The sequence below is a fragment of the Marmota monax genome, unplaced genomic scaffold (genome assembly GCF_021218885.2).
Source record: "Marmota monax isolate L192 unplaced genomic scaffold, Marmota_monax_Labrador192_F-V1.1 WCK01_AAM20220418_F8-fsc00181, whole genome shotgun sequence".
Classification (NCBI taxonomy): domain Eukaryota; kingdom Metazoa; phylum Chordata; class Mammalia; order Rodentia; family Sciuridae; genus Marmota; species Marmota monax.
The window spans coordinates 3,282,069-3,305,462 of NW_026694276.1; the positions used below are offsets into that span (position 1 = coordinate 3,282,069).

The 23,394-nt window shown below is 38.7% G+C and overlaps 1 protein-coding gene across 1 annotated transcript in view; it reads right to left on the reverse strand.

Moving 5' to 3' along the window:
- Notch2 (notch receptor 2) overlaps nt 1-23,394 on the reverse strand; it is a 153,026-nt gene that overhangs the window by 75,939 nt on the left and 53,693 nt on the right. Inside the window, exons 3-4 of the mRNA XM_046467112.2 lie at nt 9,859-10,118; nt 7,265-7,600 (exon numbers count right to left, since the gene is read on the reverse strand). Coding sequence (XP_046323068.1) covers nt 7,265-7,600; nt 9,859-10,118 — 596 coding nt within the window. The remainder of the gene's footprint in view (nt 1-7,264; nt 7,601-9,858; nt 10,119-23,394) is intronic.

The following is a 23,394-nucleotide window of genomic DNA, read 5'->3' on the forward strand; positions in this document are numbered from 1 at the left end:
TTTTTATGTCTGACTGTTTTTGAGATAGTTCCTCCCGGTCAATAGGAAGGCAGGTAAGGAGGCAGTCAGGCAAGAGAGGTAACTCACCGTGAAAAACAGTCTATGAGGCCAAACTACCTCTCCGCCCTGCCTCGAGACAACTGAGTGGCCCTGGGCACAAAGCTTAACTTTCTGTCCTCATACAGATTAACAAGACCTCGCCGGAAGAGTTGCTGTAAAGATTAAATAAGTGAGACTGATACAAAAAGCACTTGATTCAGTATACGGTGCTGGGTCAACTAGATGCCCATATGCAAAAGAATGAGGTTAGACCTCTTCACACATAAAAAATAGCTCAAAATGGACCAGGGACCTGAAGTAAAAGCTAAAATTATAAAACTATTAGACAAAAACAGAAGTAAATCTTTGTACCTTGAGGTAAGTAAAGGTTTCTCAAATATGCCCCAAAGCATAAGGGAAAAAAATTAGATAAATTGGACTTCATCAAATTAAAAACACTGGGTTCCAAAGAATGCCATCAAGAAAGTAAGAAGACTGCCCACAAATAGAAGAAAAGTATCTGCCTGATAAGAGACCTGAGTCTTGGATAAAGAACACAAATTGGTGTGAGTATACTACGTATTAAAACCAGAGATATGAAAAATTGAGCTCTATATATGTAATAAGAATTGTAATGCATTCCGCTGTTATATATAAATAAATTTTAAAAATTAAAAGAAAAATGTTCAATGTCCTGATCAAACTAAACAAACTTCCATGGTAACTGTTCAGTGTAATAATCAAATAAAACATTTTAACTCTTAAAAAAAAAGAAAGAATTTTTATAGCTTTATAAAAAATATAAATGACCCAATCATCAACTGAGCACAGGATTTAAGTAGACATTCTCCAAAAAAGAAACACAAATAAATAGTAAGTATATAAAAAGAGTTTCGACATGAACTTAACAAATGTTGATAAGGATGCAAAAAAATTGGAACCCTCATATACTGTTGGTTGGAATATAAGTACAGCCAGTTTGGAATATTGTCTGAGACTAACAGTTCTTGAAATTTTATATGATTTATATGATTTAGAAATTCTACTCTCCTAGGCATATACCCTCTCCCTAAATGGTAACATATCATTATATCCACCAAAAACTTGTCCAAGAATGTTCATAGCAGCATTATTCACAATGGCCAAAATGCCAATCAACTGATTAATAAATAAAATGTGGCAAACCTATTTGATGGAATATTATTCAGCCATGAAAAGGACTGCAGTACTGATACATGCTATAGCATGGATGAACTTTAAAAACATTACAAGTGAAAGGAGTCAGTCATTAATGACTACATATGAAATGTCCAGAATAGGCAAACTGAACCAGAAACTAAATTAGTAGTTGCCTAGGGTTGGGAGGGAGTTATGAAGAATGGGTATTTCTTCTGGAGTATAAAAATATTCTAAAATTGACTGTGGTGATGATTACACATCTATGAATATACTAAGCCACTGAATTATATGCTTTGTAAAAGCAAGTTGGCATATGAATTATAACTCAATAAAGATGCTATTTATTATAAAAACAAAATATATTAGCTAATATTATTATGTATCAATGGGATTAGAACATCCACTAGAGATTATATACTCTAATCTCACTACTGCTACAGACAGGGAAGTGGAGGGCCACAAGGCTGAGCTGCCCATGACTAAACGGCCAGCAGGCAGGAGTCAGCACTGAACCAGAAACTCTACCCAGTTTTTGTCAGTATGTTTCCTAGGAACCCAGAGTCTCCTTTGAAACAAGCAAAAAAAAAACAACCTTAGGTCAAAAGTTCCAACGTCTGGGGCTGGAGTTGCGGCTCAGTGGTATGGTGCTTGCCTAGCATGTGTGAGGCACTGGGTTCAATCCTCAGCACACCCCCCCCCATAAAAATAAATAAATAAATAATGTTTTTTTAAAATAAAAAAAAAAAGTTCCAATGTCTGAAATACATTGCAAGGCGCTGGGTCAATCTTCAGCTCCACATAAAAATAAATATAAATAAAGGCATTGTGCCCAACTACAAGTAAAAAAATATATTTAAAAAAAGAAATAGAGATACAGAACTCTTTTTGGAAATAGCTAGCAAATTCTTGTAAGAAACAACCCATCCAAAGAGCGGGGGCAATGCTCTAAGAATAAGTCACAGAGCAGACACTACTAAAAAATACTTTTTAAAGTTTTTAGGGGAAAGGGAAAAAGACAGGCCTCCAGACTTGTGGGTGGGATGGCGTGGCAAAGTCACAAAAAGGGCTCCCACAGCTGCACTAATAGGAGCCCATTTCTCAAAGCCAATTCCCGTCCTCACAAGGCCAAAAAGAGAGAAATTAAAGTGAGAAAGAACATTAAAGACTGTGCTGTTATAAACTGGTGGGCCACTTCATTGATTAAGGATGGCAGTGAGGAGGGGAGCAGACAAGTCTTTAAATGTGTCATCCCACACAGAGAGCAATGTCTCTCAGGGGAGCATCAGTGCCTTTCAGGCACTGGGAGGTGTGAGGGTGGAAAGGGCCAAGGGAGAAGGGAAGATGAGATGACATAACCAAGATGCTCTTGGGCCAGGCACAAAGTCTTGGGGAAAGCGCCCATAAACAGGAATCAAAGAGCAAGGGGAATCAGGGGGTACCTAGAGCTGGACAAAAGCAAAATGACACAAGCCTACTTTTTTTTTTAATTTCCAAGAAAGAAATCTGCCACAAAAACAAACTTGCCAATTAACATAATATCCAAGAGAAGACCACCCGATTCTGAGTGTAAAGGTGCAAGAAGGAAATATTTCTGATAGTTCTTGAGCTCAGGAATCTGAGAATAGACACAAAAGCCACAAAACATGTGAAAACTGTTTCTTAATGCACAGTGATGCCACATCTATCCAGCCTGTGAAGTGTAGGATGGTTCAAAAGGATCAACCTTCACTGATAAAGACAGGACATACCAGGCAGCTTTCTGTGAAGTTTGAAGAAAAAATTATAGAAGAATAAACAGATGTGAGAGAAAAAGAAAAGGGAAAGTACACTGAGAACTGTCCAATCCAACTGTGAACTCACAAGGGACAGCAGTAGACTCAAAACAGCCCACTGTGTTCTGATTAGTGTGCTATTTATTAAAATATCCACAGACATAAAGCCAGCCTAACACATTCTCTCCCAATTGGTTGGCTGGAAACCAAAATACTGGGAGTCAATGATCCAATAATTTATTGTTCTTGTGTTAAAATTACTGCAGCTGGGTGCCCTCCTCAGGGCTTCTTCTACTACGGGCTTCACATGATGGAAGCTTACGAAGAAGGGTCCAGATTATTAACAGCTGCTGATCCAAGGAGACTATGGAATGTGGTTCCTTGATTCCATTCTACTAGTTCCCTCTTAAAGATAGCCTTTTTTCCTCTCTGTGGAGAAACATATTTTCCATGTCACACCAGATGAGTCATTTTTGCAGTTTTTATTCCTTCCCAATGAGTCCTACAATAATACTAAAATCAACTCTCAGTGACCACAGTATCCTTTGCAGGAAAAGAATTTTAACTTAACCATTTAAAGGTAATCACTAACTTACATGCTATTCACCAACTTGAGTTGAAAAACACTCCAAATTTCTTCCTTTTTTTATTTTAAATTTATTTATTTATTCTAATTTGTTATACATGACAGCAGAATGTATTTCAATTCATATTACACATATAGAGCACAATTTTTCATGTCTCTGGTTGTTCACAAAGTAGAGTCACACCATCCATGTCTTCATACATGTACTTGGTATGTACTTCATACATGCACTTCATACATGGTAATGATGTCCATCTCATTCTACCAACTTTCCTACCCGCATACTCCCTCCCTTCCCCTCCCACCCCTTTGCCCTATCTAGAATTCCTCCATTCCTCCCACGCTTCCCCCTACCCCCATTATGGATCAGCAAAGCCAGGCTCAGTCTAGGATGCCTGATACCAGGAAGAAAATGAGAAGCCCAGAGTCGCATACTCCATTATGGTGACCTGACACTGCACTCAAACAGTTGGTCAGTCAAGAAGTGTGTGCAGGCCTCTCAGGTTTCAGGAGATGTTTTTAAAAGGTGTTTGGGGCACTTGTGGGAGCAAAAACAAAGATCCAGCTTTCATTCTGGAGACAGGAAGAGGCAATAGGATTTGGAAAAGATAAAACAATAAACAATAGGCAAAATGAGGTAAATTACATAGCAAAAATTATATAGTAAGAAGATAAGTGTCACAGAAAAATAAAACAAAAAGTAGACCAAGGTCAATAATTAAGGAAGGGGGCTGGGAAGTGCAAAGACTTGGAATGTGGTAAAAAGCAACCATTTCTTGAAAAGTTGCAAAATAGCTCAACAAGCCACTGAAACCTCCTGAAGACCTGGTGTCCCCATTTTCTGTTTAGAACAGAAATACTAATTTTCTTTAAATAAGGAAACTATTCACGAGGAGATGGTGAATACTACTTTTAAGTAACATTTCAATCTCTCGAATAATCTGAAGGAAAAACTGAGCAAGGGACAAGAAGAATAGTACTGCACCACAAAAAGAACTTAAAAAGAAAATCATCTCCAGGCACTATTTCCCTGTCTGGAAATCAAATGAATACTTCCCAAACTTCACCTGGGACATAAGAACAACAGCATCTTACAAACTGTAAATATATATTTATTCAAAGTGTTGCTATATCATCTATGGTTTTAAATTATTTTATTTCCTTCTACAAATTTGTTCAAGCTACTAATCCATTTTAGACCATGGGACCCTATGAGGCAAGAAATAACCTACTTAACTATGTCTAAACAGCTACACAATGCTCTGTACATAGGTTGATATGTGACAAATTCTATTTGGTTAGAATTATGAGTATTTCGGGGTTTTTTTTTCCCCTTATAGTGTAAACATATTATTTTAACCCACATAACTCAAAGCATTTAAAGAAAGCAACACATCTTCAACACACTTCCAGGAAGCAGATGAGCAGTGCAATGTAACCCAGTATGATGCACAAAAGCTCAGGCTTTGGAAATAACATGCCTGGGTTTCAGGAGCCCAGCCTCTCCTGTTATCAGCTCTGCAACTTTGGGTAAATTTACTTAACACGACCAAATTTCAGTCACTTCACATGAGAAACTCAAAAAATAACTCCTAACCCCAAGGATTTTGTGTTTAATTACACTAATGGGTGTGAAAGTACCTGGCAGTACCTAACTCAAAAGGTTTTAAATAAATGTTAGCTTTATCTTTGCCCAATCTTCTCCTTGCTTAAATCCCCTCAGCATCCCCCAACACACCGTCAGTGAATAAATAAATGTCTTGCTTTACATGACAAGTAGAACATGAAGAGAGCCAAAAATCTCACTCCCTAGCCCACCAGCCCTGGCAGCAACTTGGCTGAGGAATGCCTGGTTATTTCCTTTCTCAAGGAAGAGATGCTATTCTTGTTTGACAGATCTCTTCCTGGACACACTCTCAGAATTCCCTAAGGTTCTTATCGAGGTTAATGGAAAACAATGCAGAGACAATGGGAGTGAATAATCACTCTCTCTCTCAGCTAAAGACTTCCTTTATTGAGTTCTCTGACTTCCTCTCAAAATTTTGCTGCCAAATCAACCTACTGTTCTAGGCAACTATTAAAAGTAATTTTCTTAAAACTGAAAACAGTATCTAGCCTTCAACCATAAATCACACTAACCTCAATTACTACCCACTTAGACCATTACAATATTAGACTACTAGAATGTTTGCAATATTAAAATATTTACGAAACTAAATTGTTTATATTTCTATTTCTGTCTCTAGCCCTGAAAATGCAAACAAATACAGGAGTGAGGGATATCTTTTAGTTAGTCCTTCTGCAAGATAATGTGGATGACAGAAATATTATGATAATAAACATCTACTTAGTAGAGAATGATAACATTATTCTTTATTGAAAGAGAAACTAAAAGCAATACACATAATATATTCTTACGACTTAAATGATAAAAAGTTTTCATTGCAACTAGTAGCAGTGTCTTGTATTACTGTACCCCAAACACATAACAGTACCTAGAACATAGCAGAGAGTCAAGAAATTTTTGCTAAATGAAATGAATAAATTACTATTTGGTCTTATACTGAGGACCAACCTATGACCCTTAACTCCCAAAAGATAAAACACACAAACCCATTTTATGTGAACCATATCCACAACACCACAATCTAAGATTCCCACTCTGAAACAGTGGCTAGAACAACTTCTCTTTGAGACCATTCTGCTTATTTAGCACATTATTCCCCCCCACACACGCAGTTTTCCTTCTTTTGTTTTTGTTCTAAGGATATTTGTATAAAAACAGGATCCTTGTTGCTTAGTAATTCATTTGTTCCAGCTGTTTATGCTCTGTTCCCAATCAAAATTCTTGGTTTTCAGCCTCCTCATCACTTGTTTAAGGAGTAAAGTGATCTGGCCATTTGCTCCTCCCTGCCAAGGAACACCAGCCTGGAGCTTCCAGACCTAGCTGCTCCGTTTTTGCCATCTACCTGGGTTACTTGTGTGCTCTAAGGCACTTCTACCAGCCCAGAGGATGACAAAGTATTTACTTAGTCTCTCATACATTATCTACCAGAGGCCATCAAAAAGTACCTATTGATTAACAGCGGACCCCCCCTCTCAGCTTCAAAATTCTCCAGCCTCAAGATAGGGTAGGGTTACCCCCAAATCAGGGAAGGTACATGGGTAAGGGTTCTGAAGAACAAATCTTCAGGGAAAATCACATATGGGAGGGTGGATGCATTCAAATTATAGTGAATTACTCTATCAGGGGCAAAAGCATATGGGAAAGTTGTCTACCTACTCTTAGTGTCACTATAATTTAAAGTACTTTATTAACCATGCATACATATTTTCCAATGTCTAATTCTCATTGTGTTCTTCTCCACTCCAGATTTGCCTGTCCCTTTCCCAGAACTCTATTTCTCTTATATCATCTGTTTCTCCAGAAGGGACAATAAACAATTTCCTAGCCACTCATCATCATAAACCTTGACATGTTAAATTACCCCCTGCTCAGTTTAAAGACCACAGTGGGCCCATAAAATTCCTCCCTCACTAGCAAGCCACCTCTCACAAAATCCTCACTTCCCTTTTTCCCTGCTTTAGTACACTTCCTAAAGGAACAATTGAACCACACTCACTGACTTCCACCTTCTTCTTGCAATTGATTTGTTTCCCAATCCTAGGACACTAGGGAGTTCCTTACCTGGAAGGCAGTTGCACTCAAAAGTGAAGTCACCAGTCTGCCGGCAGGTGCCTCCATTGACACAGGGGGAGGGTGCACAGGGCACATAGGGGCTGTCACAATGTTGGCCTGTGAAGCCTTGGGGGCACTGACACTGGTAGGAACCAGGTAGATTGAGGCAGGTGCCACCATGCTGGCAGCGTCCTGGTATGTCACACTCGTTGACATCAGTTTCACACTTCTGCCCTGTGAAGCCTGTGAGACATTTGCAGGAGAACTGGTTGGCTACAGTGGTACAGGTACTTCCATTTGCACATGGATGAGACAGGCAGGCATCAGTCCACTGGCACAGCTTTCCTACAGAGGATAAGAGAACTTAGTACTTTTCATATAATCAGGAGCCAGCCCCAGCTTCAAAACCCCTCTCCCATCCAAGAAGTGACTGCAGGAGTTCTTGCATGGAGATCCTCAAGCTCTTTGATTTTATGGAAGAACAAATCAGAGCTTCCTCAAGATTGTCTGATACAAGGGTCCTTTCAGAAACTCTCCAAGGCCCATAGATGAGACTCAAAGACGTCATGGATAGAGCACATAAGGGGATCACATTGTCATACGATGCCCAGTCCTGAAGGATTACACTGGTCCCTATGACACAGGGTCTGATCCATCCGTTCTCACACCTCCCTGTCTTTGCACAAGCTGCTCCTCCATTTAGAATGCCAGCTTCTGTTTTGATTATTTAGTGAACTTTTCCCTTATCTTAGCAACTTTGCTCAACAGTTACCTCCTCTATAAAGTCATTCTTAAATGCTCCCCAACACCGCAGCTCTGCTCTTTCCTTCCATTATAAATAGCTGCCACACCAACAGGGGCTAGGTCCCCCTGGTATATTCTCAAGTTATTTTACTGAATACATTAAAATGTACTGATATTTTCCCCAACAAGTTACTAAAGAGGCCTCTTAGGTCAATATTACTTCTATTTCCTTTAAACACAATATACTATCCATTCTGGGAAACATTTTGTTACTATGTGGTCTTAATATAGGTACTGCTTGATATGTTTGGAGATGGTGAAGGATCCCTGGCCTCCAATGTGTCAGAAAAAATAGAAGCTGTCATGAGTACAGGTGTCTGAAAAGGTAACTTCTGTGGGGTCTTCCAGGCAGAAAGACACCAGGAGTAGGGGGACTCCGCCAGGCTAAATGCCAAGGTATCTGTCCACAGGAAGCAGAGCACATTCTTGAGAGAGGGAGAAAGGGAAAGAGAAACAGAAATATGCCCAAACTTTTAGTAAATCTGGTATTCATATGACTTTTTTGTTTACATTAGCCTAAGTCTTTTATTTTTTAAGCTACAGATGAGAACTCCCTGGATTTGTTAATAATCCAACTGGCTGTCCAAATATTTGACCCCACCAAAAAGCAAATGAGAGACATGACAGCTTTGCTAAAAGGAGAAAAGTCGTAATATGTGAGAAATGTCACATAGAAATGCTCTCTGCTTATCAACGAATGCCAAACCAAAAGGGAAAGGACCAAACAGACTTAGGCACAGCACATATATCTCAGGTGCTGAGCAGAAAGGAAATGAAGGAACTACCATTTTGGGCCTATTTTTTCCCTTCATTTTGCTGAGAGGTATGTATTACAGCAGAAAGGGACATAAATGTTTACTTCTGGAGACCACAGATATCAGGGTGCCTGCCCACAACTGAAACAGAAATGTCCTTTAACTTAGATTCCCACATGTACTATGTACAGGCACTAACTTGTTGCCTCTGCTTCTTAGTCTGGGTGTAGATGAGCTAACAAGGTCTAACTAGGTGAGGGTGAAGGGCTCTCACAAAAACCAAAAGGATGAACTCAACCTGTAGAGAATGGTCCTCCTTTTCTCAATTTAATAAATAACAAATTTTCTGAATTTAATAAATACCAATGGTTCACTTTGAAAAAAAGCTAAGATCTACCTCTGAAGAAACCAAAATCTATTCAGGTAAGAGACATGTAAAAAAATCAATTACAGTAAAATGTGACATAAAAATAATCGAACTGTGACTAACTGCCTAAAGCAACCATGAAAGGATCACTAAGACAAATCAGGTAATCACCAATCATAGAGAAGAACAGAAGAACACTCCAGGAAACCACATGGAAGCAACAGGAAGTATGACATCTCTAAGAAATGATGAAAATATAAGTGTGACCAAACCTAGATGCTTGTGAGATAGTGAGGCTATGAAAAGATGTGAGGCATACACTGTGATGAGCCAAAGTAGCCAAGTAAAGAGTTTACAGTTCATTCTGTGGATGGCAAAAATTCATAAGACACTACAAAGAGGTGAGTTTGTTAGATCTGCATTTATAGCTAAAGCTACAATATGATGGATGATCCCTAATCCTGACATAAACACTTTATGGAGTCAAATATGCCTAAGTATTTGACCTTCTTTCTTTCTCCTTTTCCACTCCTTAAAAACTCTCAAACAGAAGTTGAGGACAGTTCCTTATCATAATGCTGGGAGACCCTACAGGAGCCAGACACTATGATCTAAAAAAGCAAAATAAAGGTACCTGCTAAGAGTAGGAAAGTACAAGGTTTAGCCCCCTTTGTTACCTGTAAAACCAACTTGGCAGGTGCACTCATAGGTATCCCGGCTGAGCATATGGCAGGTGCCTCCATTCAAGCAGGGGCGAGACACAAAGCAGGGGTGAGAGGTGGAGTACTGGCAGTCCTCGCCAGTGAACCCGGGAGCACATCGGCAGGTAGCTTTCCCCAACATGGCCTGGGCCACACAGGTGCCACCATTCTGGCAGCGGTTCTTCTCACAGGGGTTTCGATGTTGGCAATATTCTCCAAGGAAGCCCTCTGGACATCTGTAGGAAAAAAAGATGAGTCCATGAAAACATCTGATGCCTCGTAAGTACAAAAACTTATAGTAATGTGGTTCATCTGAGTAATACTAAATTGTGAATCAAGAGACTGAAGGCACAAGTTATAGAACTGCCTCACTTTAGGAGAAGGAGCACTTAGAGAACTTTACCACATACTACCTGGTCCTTCCAAGTCTTGGCAGGTGACAGAACACAAGGCAGATGATCCAGCAGAGTCTGCCACCACAGTGAGTCAGCATGACCCTTACTCAAAGGCAAAATACACTACAGCTTTGTTCATGTAGGTACAACCTGGAATGATGTGATTTCCCATAGAGCACTGTTGATACCTGTTTGCTTAAAATCATTAACTTTCTCATTTTTTTAAATTGATTTTATTTTTTAAATACATGACAGTGGAATGCATCACAATTCTTATTACACATAGAGCACAATTTTTCATATTTCTGTTTGTATATAAAGTATGTTCACACCAATTCACGTCTTCATACTTTGGATAACGATATCCATCACATTCCATCATCATGTCTAACCCGCTCCCCCTCCCACCCCTCTGCCCTATCTAGAGTTAGTCTATTCCTCCCATGTTCCCCCCTCCCTACCCCACTATGAGTCAGTCACCTTATATCAGAGAAAACATTCGGCATTTGTTTTTTTGGGGGGATTGGCTAATTTTGCTTAGCATTAACTATGCCCTTTGATAGGATTACAATGTTCACATGATAATGCATGGAATCAACCCTCTTATTCCTCCAATTTAAAATATATAAGACATCATGTACTTTTTCAAAATTAAGTATCAAGAAATAGTAAATTCTTTCTCACTGCCGTTTAAACACCAGTTGGCCTGCACATAGCTTTCTGGGTTAAATTCGGGTAATTGAGATTGCAATAGAGAAAAGGGGAAGGAGGTACAGGAACAGGGAAGGGTTCAAAAGGGCATTCTAAAACCTGTTAATATACAAGTGTCAGATTTTTAAGTCAAGAAGGCATGAAATAAAATTAAAATAACAAAATATCTAAAATTCCATATAAACACCATAATGAACGAGGAAAATAACTGAAAAATAACATTCTATAACATTTTTCACATTAGGGCATTGAGGAAGATTTTTATATGCCACCTCTTAATTCATATGATGTATAACTGCTCTAAATTGGGAGTAATATTTTTGACAATTTTTTTCTAAACAACATCAAATAGGCATGGGAAATCTCAAATTTCATATGAAGAGATTATTTAAGTGGGACATCGAAGAAGTATTTAAAAAAAACATAAAGACTTTGATTCTAACTATAAATTTTTCTATTTGGCTGGAGACCCAGATATTTGGTTCAAACTATTTCTCCATTTTACTCTTTGGGGCACAGAGAACTGAATGCAAAAGGCTGTTCCACCATTATGTCAAAGATAATACATTTAGATCAAACTCTAATTCTGACCCTCTACACCAGCTCCTGTCTTATCTTCCTGTGCAGAATTACTGGGTGATTCTCCTAATCACATAGACCTAAAACACTGGGGTCTAGTTGAATTCATTCCTGGTTCCACTGATCATATCCAAGACATTTCATTAGCTACTTATTGGCCAGTTGAGGTCTTCAGGGGCCAAAGTTATTGAGAAAAAAGATAGATCAGCTATTAGGGAACTAAGACAGTGCACTAGCTAAAAGGGCTTGGAGGAGAAAACAGAGCCGGTCAACAGCTAGAGCATCAGTGATGTAACTGGCCGCAGCTCCTCACCCCTTCCTGAAGCTGTGTACAGAAAACATGGCAGAGGAAGAGCAGTGAGGGCTCTGAGCACCTTCATGAGAAAGTCAAGCCAGAAACAAGGAAGCAGCAAAGGAAAGTTCACAGCACTTGGTAAAGGTGACAGTAAAGAGTCTGTACCTCAGAAGGTGAGAAGGTCTTGTCCCAGTGCCCGTGACCTTCCTGGGCAAATTACTATCACCTCTATTCTCTCACCTCTTAAAATAGTTAAGAAAGCTACCTCATTCTGGCAGTATGAGAACTGAACAAAGTCAAGTATGTGAAAAACCATATGAGTATTAAAAAGCTTTACAAATGAGAAACATTTTTTTCTCTCCTTTGTGCGAACTAAGAAAAATATGATGCCTTAGCCAAAATCACAGCTTGATTTGATAATAGAGTTTTGTTTTTGTTTTGTTTGTTGTTTCTGAAGTAGAAGAGCAAACAGTACCACTATGGCACAGCTAAAGTTAACCCTGAGTTATATTATTAAAAGCACTTGCAGCTTATTCAAGCAATGTGTTATGGATGATGTTAAAAACTGCAACACAATTCTCATTTACAGTGACAGTCCTTCAGGCATTAGGCCTGGCTTGGCTCTCCCATGTGGGAATTATTCACCTTTTAAATAACAGCAAACTTCTAAACCTGGGTGGGCTCTGACCAGATTTTCTCCTAAATATTACCACTCTTAAAACTACCATAAGGCATCTGCCAAGAGAATACAAATTTATTTAAATTTTAACATCGTAAACACACAATGAAAACAAGGTTCCCAGGAAAACAAAAATGGAACAAGGCATGAAAGTTTCTGGAACAAAAATATTTCTGAATTATCTGTTTCTAGGGGTTAAGCCACATTGTTGCTTCCAACCAAATATGAAAAAATAAATTTCAACTAAGACATGTTGAAGAAACCAGTCAAGTAGAGACTGGTAAAGCACACTAGCTCCCAGGTCTAATTTGACCAACTGTTCTGTTTTTGTATGGCCTGTGAACTAAAAATGGTTTTTATATTTTTAAATGGTTGGAAATATTAAAACAATAATATTTTGTGGCATTCAAAAATTATATAAAATTCAAATTTCAGTGTCCATAAATAGTCTTATTGGAGCACAGCCATATTCATTCACCCATGACTGCTCTTGCACTTCAACGACAGAGTGGAATAGCTGCAAAGAGACCACAGGACCCACAAAAATAGTACTCTCTGGCACTTTACATAAAGTCTGCCAACTCTAAGCAAAGATATATGGAGTTTATTAATAGCATTAATATTCTTATTAATAATGATGTTAATGAGGATGAAGAATATTCTCCTACTGGTTTCCTCAATGAAAATTAACTCATAATGTTTATTAATTCTTGCAAAAACATAAGTAAACACTTATTATGTACCAGGCAGCTTTCTAGTAGTCATCTCTCTGTATCCACAGACTCTATATCCATGCATTCAACCAATTATGGATTAAAAATATATGAAAAAATGGTGCTTATACTGAAAGTGTTCAGAATTTTTGTGTCATTATTTCCTAAACGAATAGTGGAACAACTACTCACATAGCATTTATATTGTTTTAGTATAATAAGTAATCTGGAGATGACTTAAAGTATAAATGAGGATGTTTGTAGGTTATATGAAAATACTATGCTGTTTTATATAAAGGACTTGAGCATACAGATATGGGTATATACAGGGCAGGAGTGGAGGGGTGTCCTGGAACCTATTCCCCATAAATACTGAGGGACAACTGACCAGGAAGATACTTGCACTCAAGGAGTTGAAATTCTCATAGGGAATACAAAAATAAAAATCTGTAAGTAATAGATATTTATATGTTAGGTGTAGTATATGCTATTAAGAAAAATAAAACAGGAAATGATGAAGTTAGGCATAGGGGCATGAAGTGTTAAGGAGAGCTATTTCAGTTTTAAATAGGAAAATCAAAGAAGGCCTCATTGAGAAGGCATAATTTTTTTTAATTGGTATTAAAAATTTTTTTATTATTAGTTGTTCAAAACATTACAAAGCTCTTGACATATCATATTTCATACATTTGATTCAAGCAGATTATGAACTCCTATTTTTACCCCATATACAGATTGCAGAATCACATTGGTTACACATCCACTTTTTTACATACTGCCATACTAGTGTCTGTTGGGATAGTAGAGGATAGGAAAGGCAGCGGAATACAACAGAGAAGGCATAATTTGAGTCAAGATCCAAATGAGGTCAGGGACTAGCCATTCAAGGAACTAAGGGAAAATTGTTCAAGGCAGAGAAATACCCAGTGCAAAGGCTCTAAGATAGGGGAGCAGCCCTGGCCTGTTCAAGGAATGGCACAAACCTGGAGACCTCTGCTGCTATGCCAAAGGGAGTAAGAAAGAGTAGCAGAAAATAGTTAAGAGTGTAACTAGGATACAGATCAGGTGCACCCATTAGGTCACTGCAAAGAAGGATCTTAGTCTAGACTGCCAATTCCTTTTTTTCTTCTTCTTCATCAGTTATGGCTGTCTTAAAGTTGAAGTCTGGCCTGTCCTTCTCTTTTCTCTCATATGCATTCGATAGTGATGGTATTACTGACATGGTTTTAAATAACCACTGAAATGTACTACTCCAAAATACACTGCTCCAATTCCATGTGTTTAATGTTCTAGAAGCCGTCTATCTACATCTGTGTACATACTTGAAACTAAACATTTGGAAAAGACCATTTCCCCATGAAACTTTAATTCCTTTAATTTTCTAAGGATTCCACTCACAATGTAAAGTCACTTTTAGTTGATCTCTCTAAGTTATATGTAATTTATTGCCATGTCCTGACAAGTCTTATTAACTGAATTTATATAATACCTGCTATTCATGTTCACAGTTTCCTTTTTGACACAAGTTCTGATCATCTTAAAAGCCTCGGGCCAGACATCTTCTTGCTGTTTCCCTACTTCTATCCATCCTTGGAATGATGGTACCTTAAGGGTGCCTTAAGATTCAGGGCACCCTAATGTAATTTTTATTCAACAAGATAATCGTTTCTAAAATATTTCTAAAAGAAGGTCACCAGTCTCTGAATACAAGCATATAGCATGGTAAATGACAAATAGTAAGAATTTAGTAAGTGCTTGAAATTATAATTGTTCCTGCAGATTCTAGAACCAGACCACATGGGTTTCAATTCCAGCTAAATCATGGGCAGAGTGCTAAGCCTCCCTGTTGTAAAACAGATTTAATAACAGCGCCTACCTCACAGGGTTTTTAAATCACTGCAAAGCAGTTAGAATACCACCCAGCACATATGAAAAACCATGTATTTGTTAGGTATGGGCTTGCTGCTTCAACAGAACAGTCTTCAGTTTTTCCATTATCAGAAATCTCTTTCTTTTTTAAGTCTGAAAATTCTGCCTCCTCTCCTAGGTATGTACCCTCTGCCTCCCCTCCTAGGTATGTTCCCTCTGCCTCCTCTCCTAGGTATGTACCCAAGATAACTAAAAACATAATGACCTGCCCCAAGCTTGTGAACAAGAATGTTCACAGCAGCATTATTCTCAATAGTCAAAAAGTGAAAATAAACCAGATGTCCATTAGTTGATGAAGGATAAATAAAATGTGGTATGTCCATGCAATGAAATGTTATTGGATCAGGAAAAAGAATAAAGTTTTGATACATGCTGCAACATGGATGAACCTTGAAAATATCATGCTAAGAGAGAGCAGGTAGACACACACAAAAAAACTGCAAGTATGAGTCCATTCACATGAAATATCTAGAATAGACAAATCCAGAGAGAGAGAAAAGAGATTAGGTTACCAGGGCCTAGGGGAAAGAGGAAATGGAGAATAACCACTAAGGAGTAGTTTCTTTTGGGGGCAATGAAAATGCTTTGAAATTAGACAATGGTGGAGGTCCCATAACTCTGTGAGCATACCCAAACCACTGAATTGCACATTTTAAAAGGGTGAATTTTATGGCATGTGAGTTATATCTAAATTTTAAAAAGAACAAACTCTTCCTCTCTACAATTTCTACCCACTGGCTGTCCCTGCGCTCTAGAACAAAAAGGAGCAAGACTTCTTCTCTGACACGTGGCTCTCCAAGAATCTAAAGACACTTATGCAGATTCTCTGTGTTCTTTTTTCCCAGGATTCAGTGCTTTGGACTATTCCTCATTATAAAATCATTTCCAGGCTTCCACACCTTTTTAGTAGCTTTACTATGTTTATGATAACAACAGTAATAATAATAGTAATTATAGTAATAATAACTAATATTTTTAAGTACTTACTATGATTATATACTTGCTAAGAATTTTGAACCTTAGAAAGATTAAGATTTCACAGCTAGTAGATGCTAGAGGGAGGATCCTAGGTGTGACTCTAAAGTCCATGCATTTCATCCCTGGGCTATCCTGCACCATCTTCCAAAAATCTTTTTAAGGGGTTGGGAATGTGGCTGAGAGAGAGAGTGCTTGCCTAGCATGCATGAGGCCCTAGGATTCAATCCCTAGCACTTCAAAAAGAATAAAAATTTTAAAGGGTCCAAATGGAAAAAGATAATATATGTGTTCTCACCTGTGCAGTATGGAATTGAACCATCATCTCCTGATTTGGACACTGTTTCTTCTATCTCAGTCTAAAGCTATGTTCACTTTCTTAGAGGCCACAATATACTACTATGTGCTCCTGAATACATAAAAAGCTCAGAGCCTTATTTCACATGACCTACTTTAGTGCCACATTTTTCTCATCCTGTACTTATATCTTATGCTTTGTAATTGGAACTATCATTTGGTTCCTTTTAAATTTGTCATGTGGAATCATTACTCCCAAGTTTCATTGATTGGGACAACATTTACAATGTATTCATATAATTACAGAATTTCAGCAGTGCACCATACCCCAGAAGCCATACCCCTGTAGCACAGATAAGGACACCAAAGCTAACTGACCTGCCCCAAGCTTATCATCTGTGAACCTAGCAATTTTTCCCAGTTTTGCATCATCTACAAATTTATCCCTATCTTTACCTAGATCATCTGATAAAATAGTATTTCACTGAAAGCAGGCTACTAAGTCTTGCCCCAAGACTAATACCTATTCAGTCAGCAAAGTCTTCCTAACTTCATGAGCATCCCATCAACATCTCTCCACAGGGACTGTCTGGAAATTCCTGGCTGAAACATTATTACTTAAAGAATAACCTTCTCAGAAACCCATAGAATATAGGAAGTAGGTAGAAGAGAGAGAGAAGAGGGAGGACATGGGAAAGTACTGGGGAATGAAATCTACCAAGTTATGCAATGTCCAAGTATGATTATACCACAATGAATCACACTCACATATATAATTATAATGCACTTACTAAAATAATAATAATAATAAAAGGGAGATCAGTAGAGTAGAGCAAGCAAATCAGGGGGAGGGAGGAGGGAAGGGAAAGGGAAGGTACTAGGGAATGAGATTGATCAAATTATGTGTGTATACAAATATGACATAATGAATCCTACTATTATGTATAATTATAATGGTACAATAAAAATTAATTTTAAAAGAAATAATTCTTCTTACACATAATTTTGACCATGTCACTCTTTTGCTTGGAAACTAGCATGAGCACCCAATCTGGCAAACTGAATTTTCTTAGAATCTCTGACCTGCTTGCCTACAACCATCTACCCATCTTAACCTATAACCTAAACACTATGGATTATTTCCACCATCTAGTCTACTGTCCCCTACATAAAATCATCTAGCTGGGTGCAGTGGCATGTGCCTATAATCTCAATGGCTCAGGAGGCTGAAGCAGGTTTTTGCAAGTTCAAGGCCTACCTTAGCAACCTAGTGAGGCCCTCAGCACTTTAGTATGACCTGTCTCAAAATAAAAAATAAAAAGACTGGGGATGTGGCTCAAAGGTAAATCACTCCAGGTTAAATTTTCAGTACCAAAAAAAATATATTAACAATAAGTTTAATTCTTAAAAAATCTTCTAATTTCAGTGAGAAATATCATACTTCCTATCTGGTATGTCTCCCATTTATGTGCCTTTCTCATCCTTTCTCAAAGATCTGCTTGAACTTTACATCCTCCAGTGAACCTCCTTCAAACCATCCACCATCCCCCAAACCCTCCAACAGCAAATGCAGTGACTTGCCTTCACTGACTCCACCCACATGGCTCTTCTTCAGTTAGGCCACTGTTCTCTTTCCTGCCTGCCTCTCTCCCACCCCCTATTAAATAGTTCTTGATGGGAAGAGCACATCTTGAAGTCCTGTGCAAGTTCCTTGAAAACCATGTCACTAAGCAACTGGTTCCGAAGCAGGTTAAATCTCATATTATGGATAAGAACAATCGCTCAGTCCAGATCTGCTACAAAATTTCCTTCCAATTCTACGCTGTCCTCTGCCTGGCAGAAAACAAGCCAAATCAACCCCAAGAGTCCTCCTGAGGTACTAGATTATTATCCTTCACACGCCAGGAAGCTAAGCAGAATTATGTACATAGGAAGACAGAGGAGGGATGGGTAAGTGAGATAGGAAACAAGGATCCTTCAGAATCCTTTATTTCTGGCTAAGACAGGAGATCTCCTAACTTCATTTATCCCTGTTCACCTAAAACATAAGGACAATCTATACCCTGTAAGTGTGAGTAAAAAGTAAGATTGCCTGAAAAGAAGAGAGTTCTTGAGATGACTTAAGTTGAGTTTGGTTAGACGCCAGGAACATGACTAGATAAATATCCAAGTTCCATTTATAATTCCACTGAGCTACTCAGGTACAAATGAAAAAGAGTCTACCTCTTCAACCAAAGAGGTATGTAAAAATTTTCCAAAAAAATAACCAAATACAGGACTAGATTGTGGCTCAGTGGCAGAACGCTTGCCTTGGGCATGTGAGGCACTGGATTCGATCCTCAGCACCACATATAAATAAATAAAGAAAGGTATTGTGTCTATAAACAACTAAAATATAAATATATATATATATAAATTTATTATGTGTGTGTGTGTGTGCGCGTGTGTGTGTATAAAAATAACCAAGTACGTCTAACAGCTGCCTTTCATTCCCAAAGCTATATGAACACCTTTCTCCTCTGCGGAATGCATCAGTTACTTTAATGGTTCTCAGTGACTCCTTCTATTCCATCCCTCTTCCTAAGCTTTGGAACCTGAAAGAATATGGTTCAAAGGTGAGGCTGTGAATGAAGAGTGGGGGGAGGGGGACTTTTTCCCTTCAAAATAATTCCACAAATTAATCTGGATACTTTTCAAGTCCAAATATATCCATGACTTTTTCTTTAAAAGTCTCCCATCTCAGACATGAAGAGGACCACTTTTTCATTGTTACTAGTCAAACATACACATGGAAGAATGGGACAAACGGGAGGGAAGAAAGAAGAGAGAAAAACAAGGGAACTAGAAAACATTCCATTTGCAAGGATACCTGTATGGTCCCCCTCACTAACACAGATGAAAACCAGACCCTAACTCTTACATGTCACCAGCAGCCTGGATTAATTTACATGTAGCCACTTTACAGATTTCAACGAAGTTGGGTTGTGAATTGCAATTCCAGTCTATCTGGCAATGGCTGCAGTTTGGGATCAGTCTCCCTAGTAATACAGGACAGAAAAAAAATTGTTCTTTCAAGTTTCCTAAGTGAATAGCCACTCGTCTACAGAAAAGCTTAAAACAGTGCAGCAGCTTGTGTCGGCTCCAAGATGACTGAAGTCGGAGCAGGAAATAAGCCCCTTTTCCAAATAAAAGCCAGTGTTCTCTGTCCTTGTTTTCTCTGCTGAATGTTCTGTAGCAGCAGGGTGAGCACAAATTGCATCCAGGGCTTTGCTGCAGCTCTGTCTTTAGTTTTGGGGTGTTTTGAGTTTGTTTTTGTTTTTTTTCATGAGGATTTGGCCATTTGAAAAAAAACGACAACAAAGCAAAGTCCTACCACATACAAGAAGAAGAAAAAGAGAAACATGCTTTACAAAATAGCTATTTCAAAATCATGATTTTTAAAAAACTATACAGAATGTGGAACGGAGGGGAAAAAAATGTCTCATGTGGGTTGTGTCGGCACTGCAGCTGCTCCTCATTAAAGCTCCTCTTTACTCCCTCTGGGCTAGTTTCCAGCAGAAAATTCTTTAAACAGAACTCAGCTTTCAACCCACTTTCTTCTTGCTCTGGGCCTCTCGGCCCCCCAATCCGCAGTGGCAGCCTGCCCTAGCTGAGCTCTAGAGGGGGAGCTGTCATTAAGGTAAATGAGGTAAGGGTAGGGGAAAAAACTAACAAAACCCAGAAACCAAATTAAGCATCGGTCAGTAACAAAGGTCTGCAGTTAGAAAAGCCCCAAATCAGTCTGTTCTTTCCTGTGGCCATAATGCCAGCTTGGTTTCCTGCCCCCTCTTTGGTTCCCCCTGTTAAAAAAGATAAAAATAATTGCTAACAGCCAAAGCTAGCTGTAACCAGTGAAAGTTCCTATATAACTTTCAATTCCCAAGGCTCTGACTGCAAATTTCTAGATGCCCTGAAGCCTGCAGAATCAAGTCCAAATGCCTAGGCTGGCATTCAAGAGCCCGACCCACTGAGCTAACTTCATGGCCTCCCCCTCCTTCCAGTACCTCCAGTTCCATGTCTCACCAGATTGTTCACTTTTCAATTCTATAACTCTGTGTAAAGGTAACTAACTGGGTTATGCTAACTACAAACTTTGTTTAAAAAAAAAAAAATCACAAAGACTTCCAGTTAATTTCCTGGTAAAGAGGGGAAGAAAAAGGAAGAAGCTCTATCATGTTGACTTTTTGCTCTTCCCACTCCTACTCTCACTCCCCCTTCCTCCAAAAAAAAAAGAAAGAAAGGGGAGAAAAAGGGAAACATTATAGCTTATTCAGCAAGAAGGAAAAAACAAAAAGAACTTTAAAAAAAAAAAAAAGATTCGTGTATAGAATAGGGCCCAGAACAAGGCTGTTTGTGGTAAAACACTGTTAGTTTGATGTAAAGGAAACAAAGACAAGTATACAATCAAATCCCCTTCCTCCCTCTCTCGCTCTCTCTCGCTCTCTTGTGCTCTCTCTAACACACACACACACACACACACACACACACACACTCACAACTAATATACAAAGACTACAGAATACTGCAGGGCAGCTCATTTTTCTAGTATGTAAATTCAGCTCCCTGGACAGACATTTCTGCTTTTCTTGTAGAAGTATTTCAGAAAATGTTAATCTCAGTCCCCACATTAAACTGAATGCTTCCAAATTAAGTTTCCCACAGGAAAATAACCTCACAGGGAATTGTGAGGCTGGGAGCTGTCTTCTGGAGCCCCACCCCACTTGGTCTGCAATGTGTTCAGGGTTTTCTACCCCTCATCTGAATAAAGCAATGAACACACACTTATTGTAATAAATCCAAGCCACAGAGTGGCTAAAGTGGGACAGGCGTTGAAGCTGTTCATTCACAGCATCGTTCCTCTTCACTGGAGACTGTGAAATCAGGAACCTCTGCAATGGGAAACCATGCTTTATTGACACAAGACCTTTGCAAATGCCCTTATCTTCAAGTTGACAGTCTGAGCTCATTTATCAGAACTCCAAAGCTAAGCTGAGCGCCTAGGCTCTTCAATTTTCAATTCTCACTTGAAAGATGGGGAAAGGACATACAAACAGTGTCCAAAGACTTGCTTTGCTGCTCTTACAGAATGTGGTTCTTTCTTCTGTCTTCCAGCACACAATCAGTGCCTTACCATATTTTACTGCCCTGGTCCCCAAGAAAATATCAATGTGTGATTAAAACATAACTGACATACCTTAGTCATGTGAGTTTACAAAAAGTACCCTTCACAGTAATAGACAAAAATGAATGAGATAAGCCTGTTCCCAAGCTATGGACTGCAGAATTATGGCCAGAGTCTGCAATCCTGACAAATCACTCTATAAACTACCAAATAATGTCATGTCTACATTAAAGTATACACAGATGCTGCTGTGATTACTAAAATACAGAGGTTATTGAAATGATTTTGTGTGTATATGCTGGGGATTGAACCCAGGGCCTAGTACATGCTAGGCAAGCACTCTGCCACTGAATTACACTCACAGCCTCTAAAATGTAATTCTTGAGTTCTTAGTAGATTTTGACCTGATGCATTGCATTCAAACAACAGGCTGAGATGATTTCCTCCCAAGATCATCTCTCCTTTGTGCACTGTATTCTTGCCAGACTCAACTTCTTCCAGCTGACAGAACAGGCTACAGAGCAACACTCCTCACCTCTAGACCTTTGTATATGACGTTCACTCAGCCCAAAACACTTTTCCCCACCCTCTTCTCAAAGATAAGCCCTAAAATTCCTTCAAGCCTCTGCTTAAATATTATTTCCTCTGAGAAACAGCCCGGACACCCTGGCCATATGCTCCCCCAACCCTGACATATTATATCACTCATTAACCTTTATTATGATTATCTTCCCTAGCAGACAAGAATTATTCATTGCCATACCCCAGAGCTTGACATAGTGACTGGCATATGGAAGGCATTCAACTATTCAGAGCTCATATCCTTAACAAATGCCAAAGGGCAACATGCAAGGGCCCACAGAATCTTTACACCTTAAAAAGACTCTTTAATTACACTTGAAGTTTGGGAACCACTAGGTTGAGCTATTTACCCAAAGGATTTTTTAAACTAATTAAGATTCCTGATATATAGAGTATTTTTTAACCCTCACTCACCCCTAAATCATTCAAAGTGGGCCAACTGCATATGGAGTAGATTATTTTTTTAATCACATCTTCCTCAAAAATATGAAATCAGCCAACACACACACGGAGGCACGTGTGCACACACACAATCTCTCCCATCCCCCGCAGTCTTCACTCTCTCACACTTTTATTAGTTTTTGGTAAAACACTGACAATATGAACCACAGGGGCCTGCAACAGTGACCTCAACAGCATGCACTGTAGAATTTTAGAGACTGGCGTGAAAATTAAATAAGATTCCTAGGAAGAAAACTGAGTATGGGAGCTTGCTTTTTGTTCCCAGTGTGAGTAGATGACCACCTTCAAAGTTTAAAGTCCAAAATATGTCTGAAAGTAGAAATAGTTTGAAAAACTTTCAGTTTGGTCTGAAAGGATTCCTAGTTCAAAAATAATGGTACCCAGTATCAAACCAAACCTGAATATGGGGGAAGGCTTGAGAAAGATCTGTATTTACTTAAACTTTAAGAGGGTAAGAAACTAAAGTATATCTTTTTTTAAAAAAAATCTTTTTTAGTTGTTGATAGACCTTTATTTTATTTATTTATATGCAGTGCCAAGAATCAAACCCAGTGCTTCACACATGCCAGGCAAGTGCACTACCACTGAGCCAAAGCCCCAGTCCCTAAAGTATTTCTTTGTGGATTCTGAATAACCTTTCTCCAGAAGAAGAAGAAAAAAACTAATCACTCCTGTAGGTACGCAAAACATTTTAATGATAATTGGAAAATATAATTTCAGAATGCCCTGAAACA